This window comes from Protopterus annectens, chromosome 6.part0 (genome assembly GCF_019279795.1).
Source record: "Protopterus annectens isolate FY-2018-M chromosome 6.part0, PAN1.0, whole genome shotgun sequence".
In the NCBI taxonomy this organism is placed as follows: domain Eukaryota; kingdom Metazoa; phylum Chordata; order Ceratodontiformes; family Protopteridae; genus Protopterus; species Protopterus annectens.
In genome coordinates, this window is record NC_056737.1 from 773,211,341 (window position 1) to 773,232,570 (window position 21,230).

At 37.3% G+C, this 21,230-nt stretch overlaps 1 protein-coding gene across 1 annotated transcript in view; it reads left to right on the forward strand.

Moving 5' to 3' along the window:
* Nucleotides 1–21,230, forward strand: part of KIAA0586 (KIAA0586 ortholog) — a 4,394,667-nt gene that overhangs the window by 3,583,104 nt on the left and 790,333 nt on the right. Inside the window, exons 22-23 of the mRNA XM_044074450.1 lie at nucleotides 2,383–2,545; nucleotides 4,745–4,982. Coding sequence (XP_043930385.1) covers nucleotides 2,383–2,545; nucleotides 4,745–4,982 — 401 coding nt within the window. The remainder of the gene's footprint in view (nucleotides 1–2,382; nucleotides 2,546–4,744; nucleotides 4,983–21,230) is intronic.

The following is a 21,230-nucleotide window of genomic DNA, read 5'->3' on the forward strand; positions in this document are numbered from 1 at the left end:
TGTTTCTTTTCATCCCAGGGCTCTGTGGTTGCCTGCTTCCAAGCAGACTATTTTCTCTTGGATTTTGAAGGCTATTTCTTTTTGTTATGTTTTCCATGGGAAGAGCCTTCCTTGTTGCGTTAAGGCTTATTCTACTAGGACCGTGGCTTCTTTGGGTGCTTTCTTTAAGGGTTTGGATACTAATACCATTCTACAAGCAGCCACTTAGAATTCTGTGCATACTTTCACCAAGCATTACAAGTTGGGTGGCATCTCCAGATCTAGAGCTTTTCTTCATGACTTTCTAGAGAACTGTTCTGGTCCTTCCTCCTCCAAGATTTCCTCCTGAACTTTGGTACTCTTCCTCATGTAAAGAATACTGCAACATTAGAATAGAAGAAAAGTTGTGTAAACTCTTGCCATGACCATAAGATGTCCTTCGCTTCTATGTTGCAGTATTCTATCCCCTCCCTCCTTCCCCCTGGTGCCTGCTTTTGTTCTGGATGTCTGATAACCTTCTTGTTTCCATGGATTGTGTTCCTGCTGGGGCATGCAGTTCTGAGGATTGTACACTAAGAAATCACTTTTATGGCCAACATACTCCTAAGCTATATGTGAGATGTCCCACATACTAGCGGTGCTTAAAAGCTCTTGTATGCTGGCTAAACAACAGGTCACTCGTGAAGGAGGATCCTCATGTAAAGAATATTGCAACATAGAAGAGAAGGACATCTGTGGTTTTGGTAAGATTTTACGGGTCTATATTAGGAAAGCGAAAAGACGTTTACGTGAATACGTAAATGTCGAACCGTATAGCGCAAAGTGGACTTAGAGCGAAAGTCAAAAACCGTGAAAATGGAAATATTGAATTTCCATGGTTGGCCCATCTGTGGATTAGCTGTATAAGGTAAGTGTTGGATAGTTACGGAGTTTAGGATAGGGTGCGGGTTAAGGTAGTTGTTTAGATAAGTAATGTATGTTAGATTTAGTGTAGGGTTAGAGGTAGGGTTTTGTTAAATGTATGAATGTAGGTTATTTATTTTGTTTGTGTATATTTTCGTAGGAGAAGTGTGCGGTAGTTATGGACCTTAGGGTTAGGGAGGGGTTAAGGATAGTGCATAGATAGTTTTGTATGTGGGGTTTAGTAGTGTTGGAGGTAGGGTTTTGTTAAATGTATGTATGTGAATTATTTGTTTTGTTTGGGTGTATGTCTGTAGGGGACATGTGCGGTAGTTATGGACCTTAGGGTTAGGGAGGGGTTAAGGATAGTGCGTAGTTAGTTGTGTATGTGGGGTTTAGTGTAAGGTTAGAAGTAGGGTTTTGTGCTTTACTTTAGGTTAGAAGTAGGGTTTGGTTAGTGTGTGTATGTAGTTTATTTTATTTGGGTAGGTAGTATATAGCTAGTGGTGGGGTTGGCCGACTATGACAGTTCTAATTTTTTTTTCTCTGTTTAGTGCGTTTGGGATTTTCACGGTATAGGGGTCGATGTTTTGGTATTTGCGCATAGGGTTTTTCGCTTCCGTAATATAGACCCGATTTTACACAACTATTTTTATATGCTTCATTAAATTTTAGCAAACAACTTTTTATAGCTTCAAAAATATACAACCTGGACATAAAGTCCCAGATCACCTTTGTTCAGTTAGTCTTGAGCTTTGACATGCCAGCAAGAAATTCCTTTCTTAGTGCTTCTTTTATTGGGCTACTTACAGAAATTTGAACAATTAGGCTTATTTGTATTATTAACAAAATAAATGACACTGAATATCTCTCAGGTTGTGCAACTTGTAGAGCAAATATCAGTGAAATTTTTGTCAACATCATCTAAGATTTCACCTGATGCCATGCAGTACTATTTAAGTCACTTGATTTTGGAAATATACATATTTTCTTAATTTGCAGTAATAATAAAAATAAACTAGCAATATTATCAGTACGGTATGTTACACACACACACACACACACACACGTGTATATATTTGTGTATACACACACACACATATAGTTGCATAGTAGTAGTGTACTGGCACCATGACATTTCACACCATGGCCCTCAATAACATATATCTGTCTCTCAGTTACAAAGATATGAATATAGATATGAACATATGAATGGCAAGTAACTTAAGTGATTAGTATCTCCACTGCAGGACATCCAAAACTGAATATCTAAGTTTCATTTTGTTACTTAAAGCCGTGCCCTTTCTTATGCTGTTGATTATTAATTAGTAAGTCGCTTAGTAAAGGAAGTTGGGATGCCATAAGGAGTTGTAGATGGTAAATGGAAGTATACAGAAAAAAAAAGCTGTATGTTTGAATTAATTTAGTCCATGCTGGGACCAAAATTATGTATATTTAACCAAAATTAGAACTATTTATAAACCTTTTTTTCTTTATTTGCAGGAGATGTGTGGCCTAACACCAGTGGCTACCCCACAAGCCACACCGCCTGATTCACCACCACCACCACCAGTCAAGGTTTCCTCGCCAGTAAAAACTCCAGTGATGTCACCACAGACATCTATTGAATTCAAAGAAACTGAATCAAAGCCTTTCCAAGAACCAGGTAAGAGAAACACAAGATAAAATAAAAAGTGACTAGCATCTAGTTAAAAACAATTGACATGATACAGAAATGTATAGCATAACGATGTGTGTGGCAGGAGAGGCGGTATAATGCTGCAACACACAGACATGAACTAATCTAGTAGTGTGGGTCTAAGCAAAGCAGACTTACTGTTTGGGCTGTTTTTTAGTGCTGCCTGTCATTGTTACTAATGTATACCTGGTGGTAAATTACCCCTACTTTTCGAAGTGCTACTTATTGAGAAAACAGAGTGCTTAGTCTATCAGCAGTTGTTCTGCTCTGAAAAGCGTGTGTGTGTGTGTGTGTGTGTGTGTGTGTGTGTGTGTGTGTGTGTGTGTGTGTGTGTGTGTGTCTGTGTGTGTGTGTATACGCAGTTCTGTATCTTTTTTATAATTGCACTTGCACAGCTGTCCTAACCAGAAAAAAACAGTGCCTTCAGAATGCTAGTAGTAATTTCTGTGGTCAGTATCTAATTTGTTGACCTTGTTGACATTTTTTTTTTCAGGAAATAGCTCTGCCTACATACAGTTTATGTCCTGTGCATTGGATCAGCCCTCTATTTTCTAAGTCTGGTTGAAATATTTCTCTTTTAATGAGAGGCCTTGGGTCAGTTTTATAGTTAGAATCTTAATGATACTGATACCTATAAATTTTATTATGTGGCTTTGCTTAATCTGCAGTCTTACTGTGATGCAGTAAGAGCGTAATTTGAGCAGAAGTTCAGCTTTCATATGACCAGTTTACTAACTACCATTTTATCTGTTCTCACATATGTGTTTTAGCAGATCAGGCTATCTTCTGCAGAGATTGGGAAAGTCATTATAGCTAAAGCTCCGAAGTTAAATGAAGCTTTATTGCTGGCTGGTAGTGTTTTATCTCACTGTTGAGATGTAGCTAATAATTTTATGTGAACACACAGACCATATCATCTGTCTTTCGTATTTCTTTTCTTATTGAAAATATCTTTCTCCCTTTTTTTTGTCAACAGCAGACATTTTGATTTAGTGTGTGAAAACTGAAACTTAATAGTTGATGTAGCAGGCTGCTTCCTAGCTTGTGCAGTGGTTCTGAGCACATCATTTTCCAGTTATATATCTTTTTCATTAGCTGTAACCTTTTGATTATATGAGCATGCACAAATAGAAATCCAGACTTAGTGTTGCTGTTTATTATGCCATATGGTACAGCTGGTAACGTAAACATCCTCTGCTGGATTACAAGAGAAAACACTCAAACTTTGAAGACAGGCATTGGCCCCCTTATGGAGTTGAGGTGAATAGCTAATTAAAGAACTCATGAGTGAGACAATGAAGGTTATCTCAATATCTTAAAGATGAATATTTGCAAATAATTGCCAGGGTATCTTTTTCACTGGTATAAATTATCCATCAACCCTAATGTTAGAAAATGAGGTGATAAGTCTTGAATTTGTTTCCAGATAGAGTGATTAATGGAAAATGGTCCAGTCATAGTTTCTTGACTTCATACATATGTATAGTCCATGGCCATATGACTGATTTCTATGTCCTCATCAGTTTAAAAATTGCTAAGTAGTACATTTAGGGCTGTAGCTTTAGGTAGAAGTAGCATTTTCTTTTTGGGAATAATTCTTTTTACCTGTCTTTGTATCACTCCATCGTTGACTCTGTAGCTCTGCATGCTAACCAGTAGAGACCCAGGGTCACGTGGCTATTATCTGTGGCTAGCTATGGTACTTCTATAGTGAGGCAGTGCCCAGATGATCAGTGCATGCTTCCATATGCTAAATTCCAACTACATTTTTATGCTTGGCAGACCTAGGAACTCTTCATCAGCTAAGGCTGCTCTAGCTACCACTTAAGTTCAGTAGTTGGTATCTGTGCATCCAGCCTTGTCAAGTCCATTCAACTAGAATAGGTAAAATGGCCAGCCACAACCCCTCATCTCTCTGGCTGCCTACTGCAGCACCTTGACTTGGTTAGCCAAACCTGCAGTTGATTGCAGTCAGGACTCTGTCCATCTGCTGCAGGGGCCAGGTAGTCATTCTAATTTTATATAAAAATTTGCTGAAGTTATTTTCCTTGCTGAACTTGAAAACAAGTAATATCACTTGGTTGATTATTGTAACATGTTTTGCTGGAAGGGAGCATTTCTGCTTTTGTCACTGTGGAAAACAGTAGTTTATTTTTGTGTTAACAGAATTAGGAGCTGCATCTGACAAAAGCATTGTTGGTACACCTGTTGCCACTCCTATGGCAAGTCCACCAAGAGTCGTTACACCAACTCCACCAACATCAGAAAATATTTCAGAAGCAAGTATAACTCAAAATCCAGAACCTGTCCAACAAGTTCCCAAGCCTTGGGGGGATGTTGAACTTCCTCTGGCGGAAGAAAACCCAAATTCTGCATCTGAAAAAATTCCCCAGCCTGAAGCCATGTGAGTACATTTGCTTTATTTATTTCGTGTTGCATGTTTTTTCTTTAAAAAAAAAAAAGATAATTGCACATAAAGCTGCAACTTTGCCTGGCAGAGATTGGCTGACCTATTTTGATACAGCATCATGTGTAATGTTATGTGAAAAAAAAAAGTGTTCTGTCAATAGTGTTGGTTATTTGGGATTTTTTTTTTAAAGTGTACCTGTAACAGCCCCGGGACCATTTTGTTTTCAAGGGCAGATTTGCCTCCCCCAATCCCTCTTGTATGTGGGGGGAGGGGGACATAATCAGCTCCAGTGTTGCACCAACAGTTTAAAAGAGAGCAGTCCTAATTAATCAGGATCTTAGACAAAACAAGGAACTTCCCTGTATTTGTATATGTATATATGGGTCTACTACACATGATCAACATTTCATATGACTGAAATTCATTTGACTGAGACCAGAACATCAAAAGTTCAAAACACTGAAAACTCGTTTGACTGAAACTCATAACACTGACACATTAAAGTAAAAGGTATCTGCCCTTTTCCCCACTGTAGTGCGATCCTGGAGTTAGTATATATAGTTAGGGGGCTGTGGGGGGCACAGCCCCCCACATACGTTACACATTTTAAAACATACAGATGGATATTTATAACTGCAAAAAATAACTCTTTGCAGACAGACAATATATACCTAAACTAAATGTCTAATCAAACATTCTAGGATGTAGCAGTTAATCTGACCTTGAAATTTCCACTTAAAACAGGCAGAGGTTGCACACCATGGAAGTAATTTACAAGGCATACAATCTGTGATTGCTGTCTGCCTTGTACTAGAGTGCCATCTGCTGTCTTTACTAAAAATAGTTCTTAGATGAATACCGGCTCTGTTTATGTGAGTGAATGCAGACCTTAGTATTTTTGTTTTCTGTTGAAACCTGGGGTCAAGTATTCTGTTCATTAAATGAACTTGTTTATTATTTTCTGGAGCACTCTGTTTGCTTTACATTCAATTGTGTCTTTAATACAGACCTTGTAAGGGTGATATGTGATGCTTTTGTCAGACTAGAAAGATGCAAAGCATTACTTGTGTTGACGGATGTGAATGCTGGTTTCATTATAGTACTTATGTCAAGAATATTTTTTATCAACCAAGGCTAATTTTCTCAGTGATTTCAACATATGTTACAGCATCCCGTTATTTACAGTTTTCTAAACATGAAAATGCTACTTTTGTCTTGCTTTATACCTGGCAGATGTGAACTGATTAAGTTAGCATAAAGAGTGTAGGACACAGACCGAATATGTAGTCAGCATGCTTTTGGTTACCATGGACTTTATATAGTACAGTACTGCTGGACACTATATGTCTTGATAGTACAGTACAATGTAGTACAAATACCACAAGAGCTAAGACTGATCAACAGCTTTGCTGACTTTAGGAGAAAACAGAAATACCTTGAGGAAAAAAGTATAATTGGAACTGCTTTCTTGACATTGAACAGCGACTTTAGTTAGCTGTTAAAAAGATTGCTTCATGCCTTCAGGATTTTATCTGAGGTCTTTTGGTGATGAATTTTTTTTCAAGTGTTGTTATTGTTACCTTTATTGATTTATATAATCTGTGTTGTTCATACAGATTGTTACTTCCTTTTAATTTCTCCACGTCTTTCGGGTTTCTAATACCGCGATGGGAATGGAGCCCATTCCTAAGTCAGAGTATGAGTAAACTTCATGAAATTAGCATTGTTTCAGTCTTTAATGTTAGCCAGAAGTGCTCTTCGCAGCAGCCACAATGTGTCCAGTAATGTCTCCTTCTCCGAGTCATATGGTGTTGCATTCTTTTTTTTTTTTTTTTTTTTTTTAATAAGACCTATTGCTCTTACTACTGTTGGAACTGTCTGGGTAGCCTTCTTCCACATTGCTGTTGTTTCTGCTTGCAAATCCTGGTATTTTATGACTTTGTGTCTTTTTGTACATAAGACACTGTAGTTGCTGGGTGTAACAATTTCACTGATCAATGCTACTTTTTGTCTTCTATTCAGGGACTACTGGTTTTCTCACATCTATTTTTTGAACTGTTGGTAATCGGTGATCCCATGTGATATACACTTCATTTTCTATAATGCTTTGTGGCTCATCTTTCCAGTGTTTTTCAGCTACTTCAATATTATAATATTTGCACAATCCTCAATGCGTTTTGCCTCATTATTATGTCTTTCAGTATGTATGTCTTCTGCCATTATATCGCAGCCAGCAACAAGATGTGCAACTGTTTCCATTTCTGTTTTGCAAAACCTACATTTGTCTTTTTCTCCCACGTTTAATGGATTTTGTAGACCAACATGTACATAGTCCACTGTCTTGGGCTGCCGATATTAACCTTTTGTCTTTTGGTTTAAATTCAGCTGTCCTTAACCACTTCGATCCTGTTTGACATGAGGTTGCTGCAAAAGATTTCTATACTTGCAACTATATTTATGCATTTTCTAGATTTTTCTCATCTGATCATTCACCTTATATTTGCCTTCTCATCTGATCATTCACCTTATATTCTTTCTTTTGTTTTTTTTTGGCACATTCAGCTGCTGCCTGATTTTTATCTAATTCTGGTTTAATATCCATTCCCGCTCGACACCTATATGCTTCTGCTAAACTAAGCATGGAAGTCAACTTAGACTCATTCTTGTCATGTTTTAACACTTTCACTAGGTTTGGGTCTTGTGAAGTCAGCAAATATCCATGCAGTCCCACAATTGCAGATCTGTACATGCAATCAGTTTCAAGGAGGCCCATACCTCCTTCAGAATGGGGAATATTTAGTCTTGGCATACACTGATTTTTATAAATCATTTGATGAGCATGAAACATCCTTCTTGTTTTCCAGTCAAAATTATCCAACACCTTTTGGGGCCAGTCAATCACTCCAAAATTGTAAGTTAGGACAGGAAGAGCAAATTGGTTTATAACTTGACTTTGTTCTTAGATGTCAATACTGCTTTCAGTATTAATTTAAGTGTTTTAATAGCATCTATATTACCTGATCGAACGTTTAGGTTAGCGAATACCTAAACCTCGAACTGGTAATATCGAAAAATTAAAACAGTGAATGGCCGATTTAACATAGGGAATGAATTTCCTCGACCCCCCCCCCAAAAAAAAAAATTTAAACCAAAATGAAGTGGCAGCTTCACCCCCCCCCCCCGATAAAGGGGCTGTGCCCCCACACTCCCTAACTTAATATACCAACTCTGAGATTGCTCTACAGTGGGGCAAGGGGCAAGGGGCAAAATCTTAATAACAGCCAAGGGAATTCTTTCCCTGCATTAAATCGTCTGTTCACATTTTTTTTTTGTTTTCGCGATTACCAGAGAGATGTTTAGGTATTCGATAACCTAAACATTTGATCCGGTAATAGGAATCCTTTTAATGTATTCCTTACTGAGTTTTATTCACATTTGTTTATGTTTTATTGTTGATCCTTCATCAATTTCAAAATATTTATAAATTCCCTCTTGTGCAAGTTCTTTTAAATTATACATTCCTGTCCCAAACTGATGTTTTCTTGGTGCTGCAACTTTGTTGCTTTAAAGGTTGCTTTTGCACATTTATCGAGACCAAATTAAATTTTTATATCATCTGAATAACTTTTGACCACTTGCAGTTGTGCTTTCAGTTCCTCATCTGATGAACTGTACAGTTTTACATCATCTACAAAAAGAAGATGAGAAGTCTTTGCACCAAATTATAGCCATGATCTAATCTGTTAAGTAGACAACTTAATGGGTTAAGGGCAAGACAAAATAGCATTGGTGACAGAGAGTCACCCTGGAGTATCCCCTTCTGAATTTTTATCTCTGGAATACTAATGTGTCCTTTATCATGGCTTAACTACAAAGTGGCTTGCCACCGTTTCATGGTCACTGTAATGTAATCGATCAGTGTAGGGTGAGTGATGATGTGAGGTATTGGCAACTATGCCAGGAGGAGTAGGGCAATGGATGTGTAACACATGCCAGCATAGCTAGCTGGAGTTTTGTAAAGAATTACATGTCATTTGTATATCAAGGTGATTTGTACAGATGCTTGTGTTGAAAAATGTATTTGTAAAGCTGCTTGTGTTAAAAATGTACCAACAGTGGGTCCTGCTGGACATAAAAGAAATACACCTGTATGTCAGACTGTGTTGTAACTGTTGAAATTAATATATTGTAACACAGAATACTGGAAGAGAAGAGCTAATCTCAGTCCAGCTAACTTTGAAAAATAGTTTGAAATTAAATTATCTGGTTTAGGCCATAAAGATTGTATCTTACAGTTTTAACTGCAGCCAGAGATGAAATATCTGTGAGAGGCCTGGCTTAATAGCTCTGTAGGAAGAGTGGAAGTGTTAAAATTCTTTTACAGTTTCCAGATACTGTAACACATCTTAGCAAAGCTCTATGTGTGTATATTATGACGCACATGTTCAAGATCCTGGCTCAAGTTTCTAGTGAAGGAGATAGTGTGGTAACCAGAGTCAAGTGACCAGATGTGATGTCGTTCTATAGCCAGCACTGAAATGATATTTAGATATTAGTGAGAGATGTCACTTTGCTCTCAGCAGTCTGTTTGTGAAACCTGACAAATAAGGACCACTCACCCATGTCATCTTGCCTTGCTCTAATAAGTGAACTAGGGGACAGTAATTCTTTAGATCAGTCAGAAAAATATAGTGAGATTAGTTAAGTATTGTTTTTTGGAATTTGTGTGAGCCTTTCCATCTGTGTTATTTTTAATATTTCCTGTGATTGAAACTCTGATGTTTATTGTAAATAGATATTTAGTATGTTCATGTTCTTTTATTATTTTTCATTGTGGCTGTTTTTTTAGAGAATATTTTAACCTTTGAAAGTACTTATATATATTTGGTGACACTGTAGCCACTCCTGAAAGCCTTGATGTTTCGTCAACTTTACCATTAGTATTAATTTCAGTCATTATAGTTGAGTACCCTGGCAAAAGTCTTACCGTAGCTGGCTTTGTGGGTGTTTTGGTGGCAGTGTACCCACCTTATAGTCTGAGTGAAGGTGACGCAGCAGGTGAATCTGTGCTTCTGGTGGCAGTGTACCACCTTATAGTCTGAGTGAAGGTGACACAGCAGGTGAATCTGTGCAAATCTTTCCCAGGTGTGTGTGTGTGTGTGTGCGTGTGCATGTGCATGTGTGTGTGCGTGTGTGTGCGTGTGTGTGAAAATCAAATCTCAAAGTTTGTGTGTGCCAGCTACTTTGAACAGGGATACTGTGAGCACAGATTTAACAGAGTGAGTGGCGGAGGACTTGGCTTGGAACACTCGGCTAAGGACTTAACTGTATAGCTGCATCAAAGGTGGAGTCTTATTTGGGACCTGGAGAGAAGAAAACCCAGCATCAGGACTGAGTGTGATCCCTGTGTGCTGTTAAGGGAAATTGTGCTTGGTGCAGAAAGCTGCATCTGGAAAATGTGTGTGTATCCATTTTTGTTCTAAGTGAACATCCCTCACCAGTGTTAGTGGTGAGGATTGAGGCTCCTTGATTGCTGACTCAGATGAGGGACTTCACAGGGTATATCTTATACATTTTTAAGCACTCTTTTATCCATGAATATGGGATACTGCCAAATGCTTTTTTATAGTCTATCCATATATGTAGATTATTCCCCTTATTACAGTTCTCCATCAAGACTTTATTTAACAACGAATGATCTTTTGTTCCATATGTCTTTCTTTTATTACCCTTTTATTCTATTGACATGATTGAGTTTTTGTCTAAATTACTATAAACTCTGTCAGCATCAATTCCAGTGTATAGTTTATACGTTGTTGGAAGGCAAGTTGTTTGTCTATAGTTTTAAGGATATCTTACAGGTTCGCTCTTAAGGAGGAGTATTGCTTTTTCCTATTGTTAACTAGACTGGTTTCTGGTCATGGTGGGCTTATAAATAGTTCTTACTCATGGCTAAATCTTCATATAAAGTTGTTAATACTTTTAACCAGGAGTTAGGTACAGCATCTGGGCCTGGGATTTTCCAATTAGGAGATTTTCTTAACTTTGTTTCAATCTCTCTAGCTGTTACTTCATCTCATTTCATATCCTGTACATTTGAATTTTTATTCTTTCTTTCTTTTACTTCTTTTATCCATTTAGCATCTTTGTTATATTCCACAGGATCTTCATAGATACCAAAATGTATCTATTTCTTCTTTTTTTGGTGATGTTTTAATTCCTTTTGCCTTTTTCTCCAATTCTCTATAAAACCTTTTTGGGTCATCAGTAAATTGCTTATTTTGTACTTTTATTTTATATTTATCTGCATTTTAAAGTAGGAACACTGTACAGACACAAAAAACATATGGATCCTGATACCATAAGGACACTAGCAAATACCTATTTAATCCCCTCTTTACTGTATGGAGCTCCCATTTTTACTAATCTACACATGGTACTCAAAACCAAACTACAGTCTTGCTATTATGAAATATCCAAATTTGCTACAGGCTCATCATACCGCACCCACCACTTCAGTTCTCTAAAACAGCTAAACTGGCTAGAATTCCCCCACTGTCTTAACTATCTACAACTCACAATTGCACAAAAAGTAATACAAACCTGATAGCTGTCCTGCCTTACAAAATGTACTGCATACCCACATTCCTACTAGGAATCTTTGTTCTGCTGACAAACAACTCTTAGATGTCCACAAGCCCAATAAAAGAGCTGGCCAATGTCTCTACTCCTATACTATAGCTAAGCTATGGAATAATCTACCAAACTATGTTACTAGCATAGACAATACAAAAAGATTCAGGCTAAGACTAAAAAAACTAGCTATCCAACTTATGGAACTGCTTGTCCCACAACCACAACTAACCCCCTACTTTCCTTTTTACTTTTGTCTTTCTCCTCTCATCTTTCTTCCTACCTGCCCAACCTTCCACTAACTTAATACATCCTGTCATCCCTCATCCCCTTCCCAATAATTTCTTTCTCAATATAACACTCCACGATATCCCTAAAACCTTTTACCTACTTCTAAATTTTTGTTTCACTTCTATATCTTACTTATTTATTTGCCCTATTATTCTTAACACCTACCTTTCCTCTCTTGAACCTTGTAATTTTTTTTGCGTTTTCCTAATATCTATACTCCAATCTATTATTTATATGTTGTATTAAAAAAACTATATATATATATATATATATATATATATTTCTTTTTTTATGTGATGTTATTCTAACATGTAAATTGAGTACATACATTTATACCTCATATAATTACCTTATGTTTTCTGTCCAATGCAGATTTAAATACTATGCTATGTAAATATTTGTCAATTCACGTCATTGTTAATGTCTTAATTGCTGACTTGCAGCTTTTCTCCCCAGGCTTCCGCTGAAAATGGGTTTCTGACCCAGCCGGACATTCCTGGTCACCAAATGTCAATAAATAAATTAAATAAACAATATCTTCTAAGGTTTTCTGCCTGTGCTGATATTTTTCATTTATTATTTGCGATAGCAAGTAATAAATCCTAATCTGTTCTGATACTGTGCATTACTTTTGTCAAGTCTATCTTTCTGAGTATTTTTGTTGATCAGTTCCCTCTTCTATACTCTTCTAACAGTGACACTTCTTGTCTTAACTGCTTTACAGTTTTCTCTGTTTGATACTTCCATGATGGCATTTGATTTCTCCCTTTCCTTTCAGATACTACCCTGTGTTTTTGTGGTAAGACTTTATCAGTTATTAATTCAGTTGCACAGTAATATATCCTGTTTACTTCTGTTATATCGCATGAATCTCTATGGACATTCCTAATTACTGTGTTCATTTATCTTATGAAAACTTTAACTGGGTTTTATTGACTTTCTGTAGTCTATTTCTTTCACTGATCTTAACATGTCTGTCTATTTCTATTAATTCAAGCAACTCTTCTCTTAGATCATATTCTTCTAAACTGAGGGTACATTCTTTGTACTCCATTTCCCGCGGGTGTCTATAGAAAGTTCCAGAGCATCTTCCTGTGCCACATTCTCTTCAGTTTCATCCTGTGTCATCTGTTGCTCTTTCATATGGGAGCTTACTGGCCACAGCATTGACTGCATCAGAGTTGCCACAGTTTCCTGTTCCTTCTCTTGCTGTGCAACTCCAACTGAATGTTTGTACTGGTTTCCTGTGAAAGGATCCAAAGTATCTTCATATGGAAACTGGTCAGATGTTTCCTGTTCCACTGGTTTCTCCTTAATGTGGGGATCCATTGCTCTATTCTGCTGTGATGTTATCTGGGTTAGATTTTCTAGACTAAATTCTTCACTTAAGTAATCCATAACCTCAGTATCTATTTCCTTACCTTCTTCAGTATTAATCCTCTTTTCTACTGTTCCTCTTTGTTTTCTTATTTTTTCTGTTGTAAAGTTTTCCATGTCTGGATTCCTTTGCCTGTATTTCTCTTCAAATATCTTTGATACTTCTCTTTTTGTATTGATTAGTTTTGCATTCATCTTTGCATAAATATTGCACCATATTAAATCGCTCTTTCTTTCGCATGTCCATATTTCTTCACATGTCTCCTGCTTCTCCTTACTTTGAGGACTCCTTGTTTTATCATGCTGCGATGTAACCTGTGTTAGACTTTCTGCACTAAATTCTTCACTTTGCAAGTATTCCATAACTACTACTACTATTTTTTTAACTTCTGCTTTACTAATCTTCTGTTCTACGTTCCTTCTCTGTGATTTTATATTTTTATTGTGAATTTTTCCATATCTGGATGCCTTTGCCTGTATTTCTCTTCGAATATCTTTGGGGCTGCCTTTTTGGTGTTAAAGAATAATTTAGCTTTCTCCTTTGCATAAATATTGCTCCATGTCAGATCTCTCCTTCTTTCTCATACCTTTCAAAAGTCTCTTGATTTTTGTTTTTTTATATTTCTGCACTTAAAACAGTCACTTCTTTTTCCAAACTGCCCAAGGTTTCTTTATCTATATAATGTTTTTCATAAATCTGTTGTATTAATGAACACACATTTTTATTTGAAGCTTCTGACCAATTTTCTTGAGCAAGTATTTTTCTTTCCTCTAATTTCTTTCTTAATCTTTTTGTATATCTTCTATCTGGAAATTCTGGGCTTCTTGCATAATAGTAACAATATATAATTTCTTTCCTATATCCTCAATAATCCACTCTTATCATCTGTATGGCCCTTTTTTAATCTGTCAGTTTTTGCGATTTTTGCAGCCTACCAGATCCTTCTACAAAAGTGGGTCACCCCCCCCCCCCCCGAGCCTGGTCTAGCCCCATTGTAGGAATGTTTGTGTCTTAAGGATTCTGTACTGTCATTTATTCCAGTCCTGGCACCAGTGCACCTACGAGGATTTTGTATCTTGGGTCTTGTGCACCCAGCTATGCTTTTTATTTTTTTAACCTACTTATGTCCATGCTATATGCTATATGAAATACAGTCTATATATCAGTGTCATCTTGGAGAGAATTTGTGAAAAACAGGTTCCACCTTGTGAAGGTACTCACCAAGACTTGAGGTTGAATTAATTTCCAGCAATACTACTCTCCTTTGCTTGCTGACTTATCTCCATTTGGACCCTTTACTTCCTTTTTGGCTCTAGTCATGTCTGAAAAGGATCTTCAGTCCAGTCCATTTAGCCAGTTAAAATATAAATAAATAGTAAAACCAACTGCAATGGATTAAGACTGTGGAGAAAGAAACGCCATGTCTTAATCCTAAATTTAATTAATTCTTTAATCATTTGCATAGTGTGCGACTCTGCGGAAGTCATTTGACTGTGCAATGGTCCTAGTTTGACCTGAAAAGAGATTAATGTACCTATTGAATTTCCCTAATTAGTAAATAAACAAAATGAAATAAATAAGTCCAGTACTGTCTCATTTATCATAAAGTGTAAATGCTGCTACCATGTGATTTTTATCTGTTAGTTTTGCTGTATAGTTGCTACTCCTAGAAAGGAAAGCTACATTATGAATGTACCATAGTTCCTTACTGATATCTTATACTGCTCTACAGGACTAGTGCATAATATTTTAGAACATACTACGATTGTGTTGATTATATCAGGGCCCCATGTTTTTTTAAACTTCTTTTATTTTTGTCCCTTGTATTGCATAGTATGGCCTGCATCTTCCTCATCACACATCATAAATTTCGTACACTGAGACCCTTGTTTTATTTAGGGAATCTTGCTGCATTAACAGTAATTACACCAAAGTGTTAGTCACAATGGTGCTTTTAGGTCATGTGGTTTAAAAGATGCCAGTACACATTGCATCCATTTTACAGAAGTCTGAAAATCAGGCAACTAGTTGCTTTTTGTCTCTCTGATGTTTTTCTTTCTTAGACTTCATATTTGTTGTGATTGCATGTAAAATATTAGTCTGATTTTTTCCACTTTGGTACCGATGCATAAAATAATGGCTTATACGATGCTGATTGTGTATATTCCTTGTTGTAGAAAATAGAAATGTGCATTAGGGGTATATTTAACTTAAGATTAAGTGTGCTGGCTGATCTTGTTTGGAAGCATTTTAATAAAATCATGTTCAGTTATGTTAAGCAAGCAATAATGCCCAACAGAGTGTGTGTTACTGTGTAAATAATGCCCACCCATATGTTTTATGAGGTGTGGAGAGTCTCTTCACCCCTGGAAGGGTGTTATTTAAACATTGACACACCCCCTGGAGACCATTATTGCGCTTAGGGAATGGGCTGTCTATAAAATTGCTGTTTTTTTTACTTTATTTTATTTTATTATTACTATAGTATTTTTTTTATATATTTTTGATGTAAATAGTTCCTCTGCCTAATGTTTCAAAGTTGCTATAGCATATGTAAATGTTGGAGGAAACATTTTACATCCAAAATATAACATTTGTAAAAAAAAATATCTAGATCTTTACTTTATTTTTTGGTCCATTACTCCTAAAATGTGTGCTTTGTTGCCAGTCATTGGGTATCGAAGTCACTAAATAATGACATACATTTGACTTTGACTTTCAGACTTTATTTTCTTCAGAAAATTCATGCTAACACAAATCCTATTATTCAAGCAACTTCATGATTTTATAACAGCAATATTTAAAATATGTTCCTATTTTTAGCCTTTGCTACCATTTATTTTAGGCTTTATCCCGATATCTTGAGCTGTGAGGCCCAGAGGTAATCAAGCCTCTTAAGAACTGCTTCTGCCAGTGCTCAATCCTTTTCACTCTTCACTTTCTCTCACTGACACACACACCTCACTTTCATGCGTACAGTCACACTTAGAAAGAAACATAAACAAACACACCCTTTTTTCTCTTTTGTTTAGTTTTTACACTCACTAAACAACAAAAGTGCTGCTTAGTGAGTGTAAAATAATGATCAATCTCACTCACATGCACTCATACACTCACACACAGACTTAAACACACACACAAACTGTTTTTTAATTTTCTTTTTATGTATATATATATATATATATATATATATATATATATATATATATATTACGCTCACTAAATAGCAAAAGTGATGTAAAAATGTGACTGTTGGGTTTCTTTCATTCTGAGCTCCAGGGCAGCTTTATATGCTGGCATGAAGCAGCAGACTCATTTTTCAGCAGGCATTACCTGCTAACACCCTGCTGGAGAATGTTCATTCAACAATCAGTGTGCCTATCTACAGATCACCCATTCTCAAATGTGTATTATTTTCCTGTGTTGACGTTTTTAAGTATTATCTTTGTTTTGCTGAATTGCTGTATGATGCGCTTTCTTGGCATTGTAGATCTTGCCATATCTTTTCTTAAGTGAATACACCTCTCTTGTCAGTCCTTTGCTAAAAAGGGTATAAATGCTTTACTTTCATGCCAATTTGTCTTGAATACTTGAATAAGACTGTTTATATGGTCATTGAATTATTCATAGGATCATAGGAGGTTACTAGGCTAATTGCCCAGGGGTCCTTACAAGCCTAGGCAAGAGTTTATCCCCAAAAAAGAAGCCTCTATCAGCACCTATTACCCTGTCAATGAGGGACACAGGTGGAACACCTGGGACAAATTTGTGGTTTCCCATCCACTCATCAAGGTTGTACTTGGAGAGTCAGGGATGTACTCTGTTTGACATGCGTGGGGAGTCTACTCTAGAGACGGGGCAGCCTCTAGGAGACAAACCTCTCTCTCCAGCTGGTTTTGTTAATGTTGCATATTAGATTTAGGCCTTTCGATTGGGTAATGCACGAGGAGTTAGACTTCTGGATATGGAGCATTTCTAGTTGTGCAGGGTCTTAGATTGCCTTGTAGGCAAGACACAGATCACCTCTGAGAAATCTGTATGATACCGAGGAGAGCGATAGTGATTTGAACCTGTCCACAGAGGACAGGTGTTGGAGGCCATAGATTCTCTTTGTAAGGTATTTCTGTGGCCTTACCAGCTGGTGTAGGTGTTTGGCGAGGTACAAACCAAACAGGGCATTGTACTGTATTATTAGCCTCATGAGGGAGGAGTACAAAGAGGTTTATAGGTGTGTACTAGGCTAATGGCCCTGGGGTCTTTACAAGCCTAGCCATAGGATTACCGTGGCATAGTGCCACCTGACCTTAGTTCCCAGTGCCTCTGTCTAGTAGAGCCACTGGTGTTATCTCTGGGGTGAATTTTCTGTTTCCCATCCACTCATCTAGATTTCTCTTGAAAGAGGGTCAACGAGGTGCTCTGCTTGACATGTATGGGAAATCTGTTCCATTGCATGGGTAGTCTCTGGGTTATGAACCTGTGCCTCCAGCATGTTCTGTTAATTGTGGTAATGAGGTTGAGGTCTCTGGAGCGTGTGGTGTGGAGGAATTGTGATTTCTTTAGATGTAGCAGTTCTAACAGAGCTGGGTCAGACATGGCTTTGTAAGTCAAGCACAGATCGCCTCTAAGTAGGCGATATGAGACAGAGAATAGTTGGAGTTTTTTGAGTCTGCCCATACAGGACAAGTGTTTAAGGCCTAGGATCCTCTTTGTGAGATACTTTTGCAGCCTCTCCAGTTGTTGCAGGTGTCTAGTGAGGTACATGCCAAATGGGGCATTGTACTCGATGATTGGCCTAATGAGGGAAGAGTAGAGGGAGATAATGACCTCTTTCTTCCTGGATGCAAAACCCTTAGTAATGAGATGTGCCACATAGAAGGACTTTCTGACCACAGTGGGAATGTGGTGATCAAAGGAGAGGTTGCTGTCAGCCTGTGTTCCCAGATCTCTTATAACATCTTCTGTGTTCAGTGGACTACCATCGATGTGGTAATTCATGGGAATCGGGTTTTTCCCAAAGGGGATGATGACACATTTTTTTGGCATTGAGCTTAAGGCCATGGTTCTAACACCAGTCATTGGTCACAGTGAGGTCATTCTGTAGGATGTCAACATCACTTGCGAAGTTAATAGTAGCTCCCAACTTGCAATCGTCTGTGAACTTTGTCAGCCAGAGTCCCTTTGTGTTGGCCAGGACTTCAGAGAAGTAGATACCAAACAGGAGAGGACCTAGGACCGAACCCTGTGGGACTCCACTCGTGACTAATCGGCAGTCTGACTTTCTTCCTTTTCTCTTGATGCCATTCATCTTCAGTTCCTTATATAAACATCTTTGCTAACAAACTGATATTTGGACAGGTTTTGTTTTTGCTCTAAAGATAAAAGGGTCCCACTAGCTAGACAATATAATCTTTTTACTATAAGTGTACTTCCTGAGAGTGAGTGAGTTAAGTATACCTAATATACTGTACCTGGGCTACCAGTGGGTTTCCTCTGTCGTTCATTATTCCGTTTCTTCTCCGTCACCAATGTAGAGGTGTGTATTCTATGTCATTTTACACTGTTTATTTGTAGTTGCATTTTTTCCCATTTGTTCACCAGATAAAAAACTGTATTTATTTCAGCTATACAGACAATGTCTGTTTTTGCCTCTGTTTATTTATTTAAGTATTTGCTGAATGGGTAGATTGTCATAAAACCGTTCTTAATCATGTTCTGTGTCAGCAGCAGACATTTATAAATTTAGCAACTATTAGTAAATATAATTAAAGTTGTAATACTTATACTTACACTTTACACTGAGCATGTAACATATTCCACAAACTGGATTCATACAGTAGTGAAAATAATCATAAATAAAAACAAGCAGCGAGTCAGAACTAGTATGTGTGTGGTATCACATAGAAATTTAAACCAAGTGGCATGTAAATAGCAATATAATGGTAACATCTAAATTCATTTCAGACAGTTGAAATAATGAAACAGTAATATTTTATTTAATTTTTAAGAGAGTTGATAAACTTGTGCAAGCAGACACTGTAAGGTTAAGACCCTGTGTTTGCTAGTCTGTGTCCCAGAGACAGTTGCAGTCATGGGCATTAGTTACATGAGCCATTAGCGTTGATCTTATGATTGGATATACAAGCTAATTTTCTGATGTGTGATGGGAAGAGCTTCCAGTTTCAAAGTGATTCACTTCTTGTTGTCCAACACTAACATAAACTAACTTAAAGGCAACACCTAAGTGGCACTAAAGTAATATTGGAACAGCAGTTATACAACAAAAGCTAACCTTTTAAAAAAAACTACAATAAATGCAGTTAAATGTCACAAAAAGCCATTATAAGCACCAATAATTAAATGTAGTCAAAATGACACAATGGAGGAAAGACCTAAGGTATCTTTAACATAACCTTTCCTATAATCCCACTCTTTACTCCCTCTACTGCTCCCTTGACCTATGTGAAGATATGTGAAGGCCGCCAGCCTAGCTAGATAGAATTTTGTAGATAATTTTGTTATTTGTAAATATTAATATAAGCCACAGGCTTATTCTCTCAAATATCAGAAAATTGTGTTAAATGTTGAACGTCAAAAATGTAACAACAGTGCACTCTGCTGGAAGAAAGCTGATAAGTCAAGCATTGTATGACTGATCTCAAACTCAGAGCCGTGATGTCTGGACCGGCAGATTCTTTATATTGTTTTGAGACCAGAGTTAATTGCTAGATTTTACATATATAATGTCTTTAATTGCTGTGGTTTCCTGACCAGGTGCAAGATCAAAGATATGTTAAACTCTGAGATTCTGTTAGCCTGGGAACCAGAGAAAAATTATGTAATCTAAAATGAGTCAGCAATGATGTATTATCAGTTTAAAAGACCAGAGAGAGAGAGCATTTTGGATTTTGTCTAAAGCTGACAACAACTCACCAGTACTCTGCTTTTGCTTTATATGTAAGTTTATTTAGAACTGTGATTGCTCTTAGGGAAAAAATAGAAAATAGCAAGTTTAGTCTAGCTGTTTTCTATATTTATGTCAGAACTATTCTACAGTATTATTTTAAGCATTTTCCTATAATGTCTGAAGTCTTGACTGGCACTGTGTAGTAAGAAGTATTGTCTTGTGTTTTTTTATTTATTATTAAATATTTTAAACCTTTCAACTGTAGCTGTTTTGTGTAGAGATAATTTAAGCTCTAGAGTACATTGCATGTATATTGTGATACTGTACAAAGCCACTGCAATAGTCTTGCTGCTCAGTCACACTTACTATTTGGATAATAATATTGCACAGTAAAATTGGGCACCCTTTGGTAAGGGCCTTATTAGTAGCTGATATTACTGGTTGGTGCCAGCTGGTACTACCTTATAGACTGGCAGGAAGGGGCATAGCTGGAGAACCTGTGCCAGCCTTCCCCAGGAGTGTCTGTATGTTTCTATATAACTCATATCTTAAAGACTGTGTGTATGTCAGCTACTTGGGCAGGGACATGAAGCACTGTTGGACAGAGAGGGTGCTGGAGGTTTCAGCTTGACCAGTAGGCTGAGACCTGTATCCTATAGGCGTGCCAGTGGGGAGTCTTATTGGGGATCTGGAGAGAAAGGGAGAAACCAGCCCCAGACTGACTGTGATCTCTGTGTGCTCTTAAGGGAAATTGTACTTTACTGTGTGTGTATTTGTTATCGTTCCCGATGTGCATGCCCATCACTGGTGTTAGTGGTGAGGATTGAGGCTCCATGATTACTGGGCCAGTGCAGGGGCGTCACAACCTAAACATAACCTTTCTCACAATCCCACTCTTTCCTCTCGTGACCTAAACATCTTTCATATAATCTTCCTTCTCCCACCCTCTTTTCCTTACATTTCCTCTCCCCTTTGTTGATCAAATGACAATTCACTCTATATACCATAATTCACATTGTAATTACAGCTTTTTAAT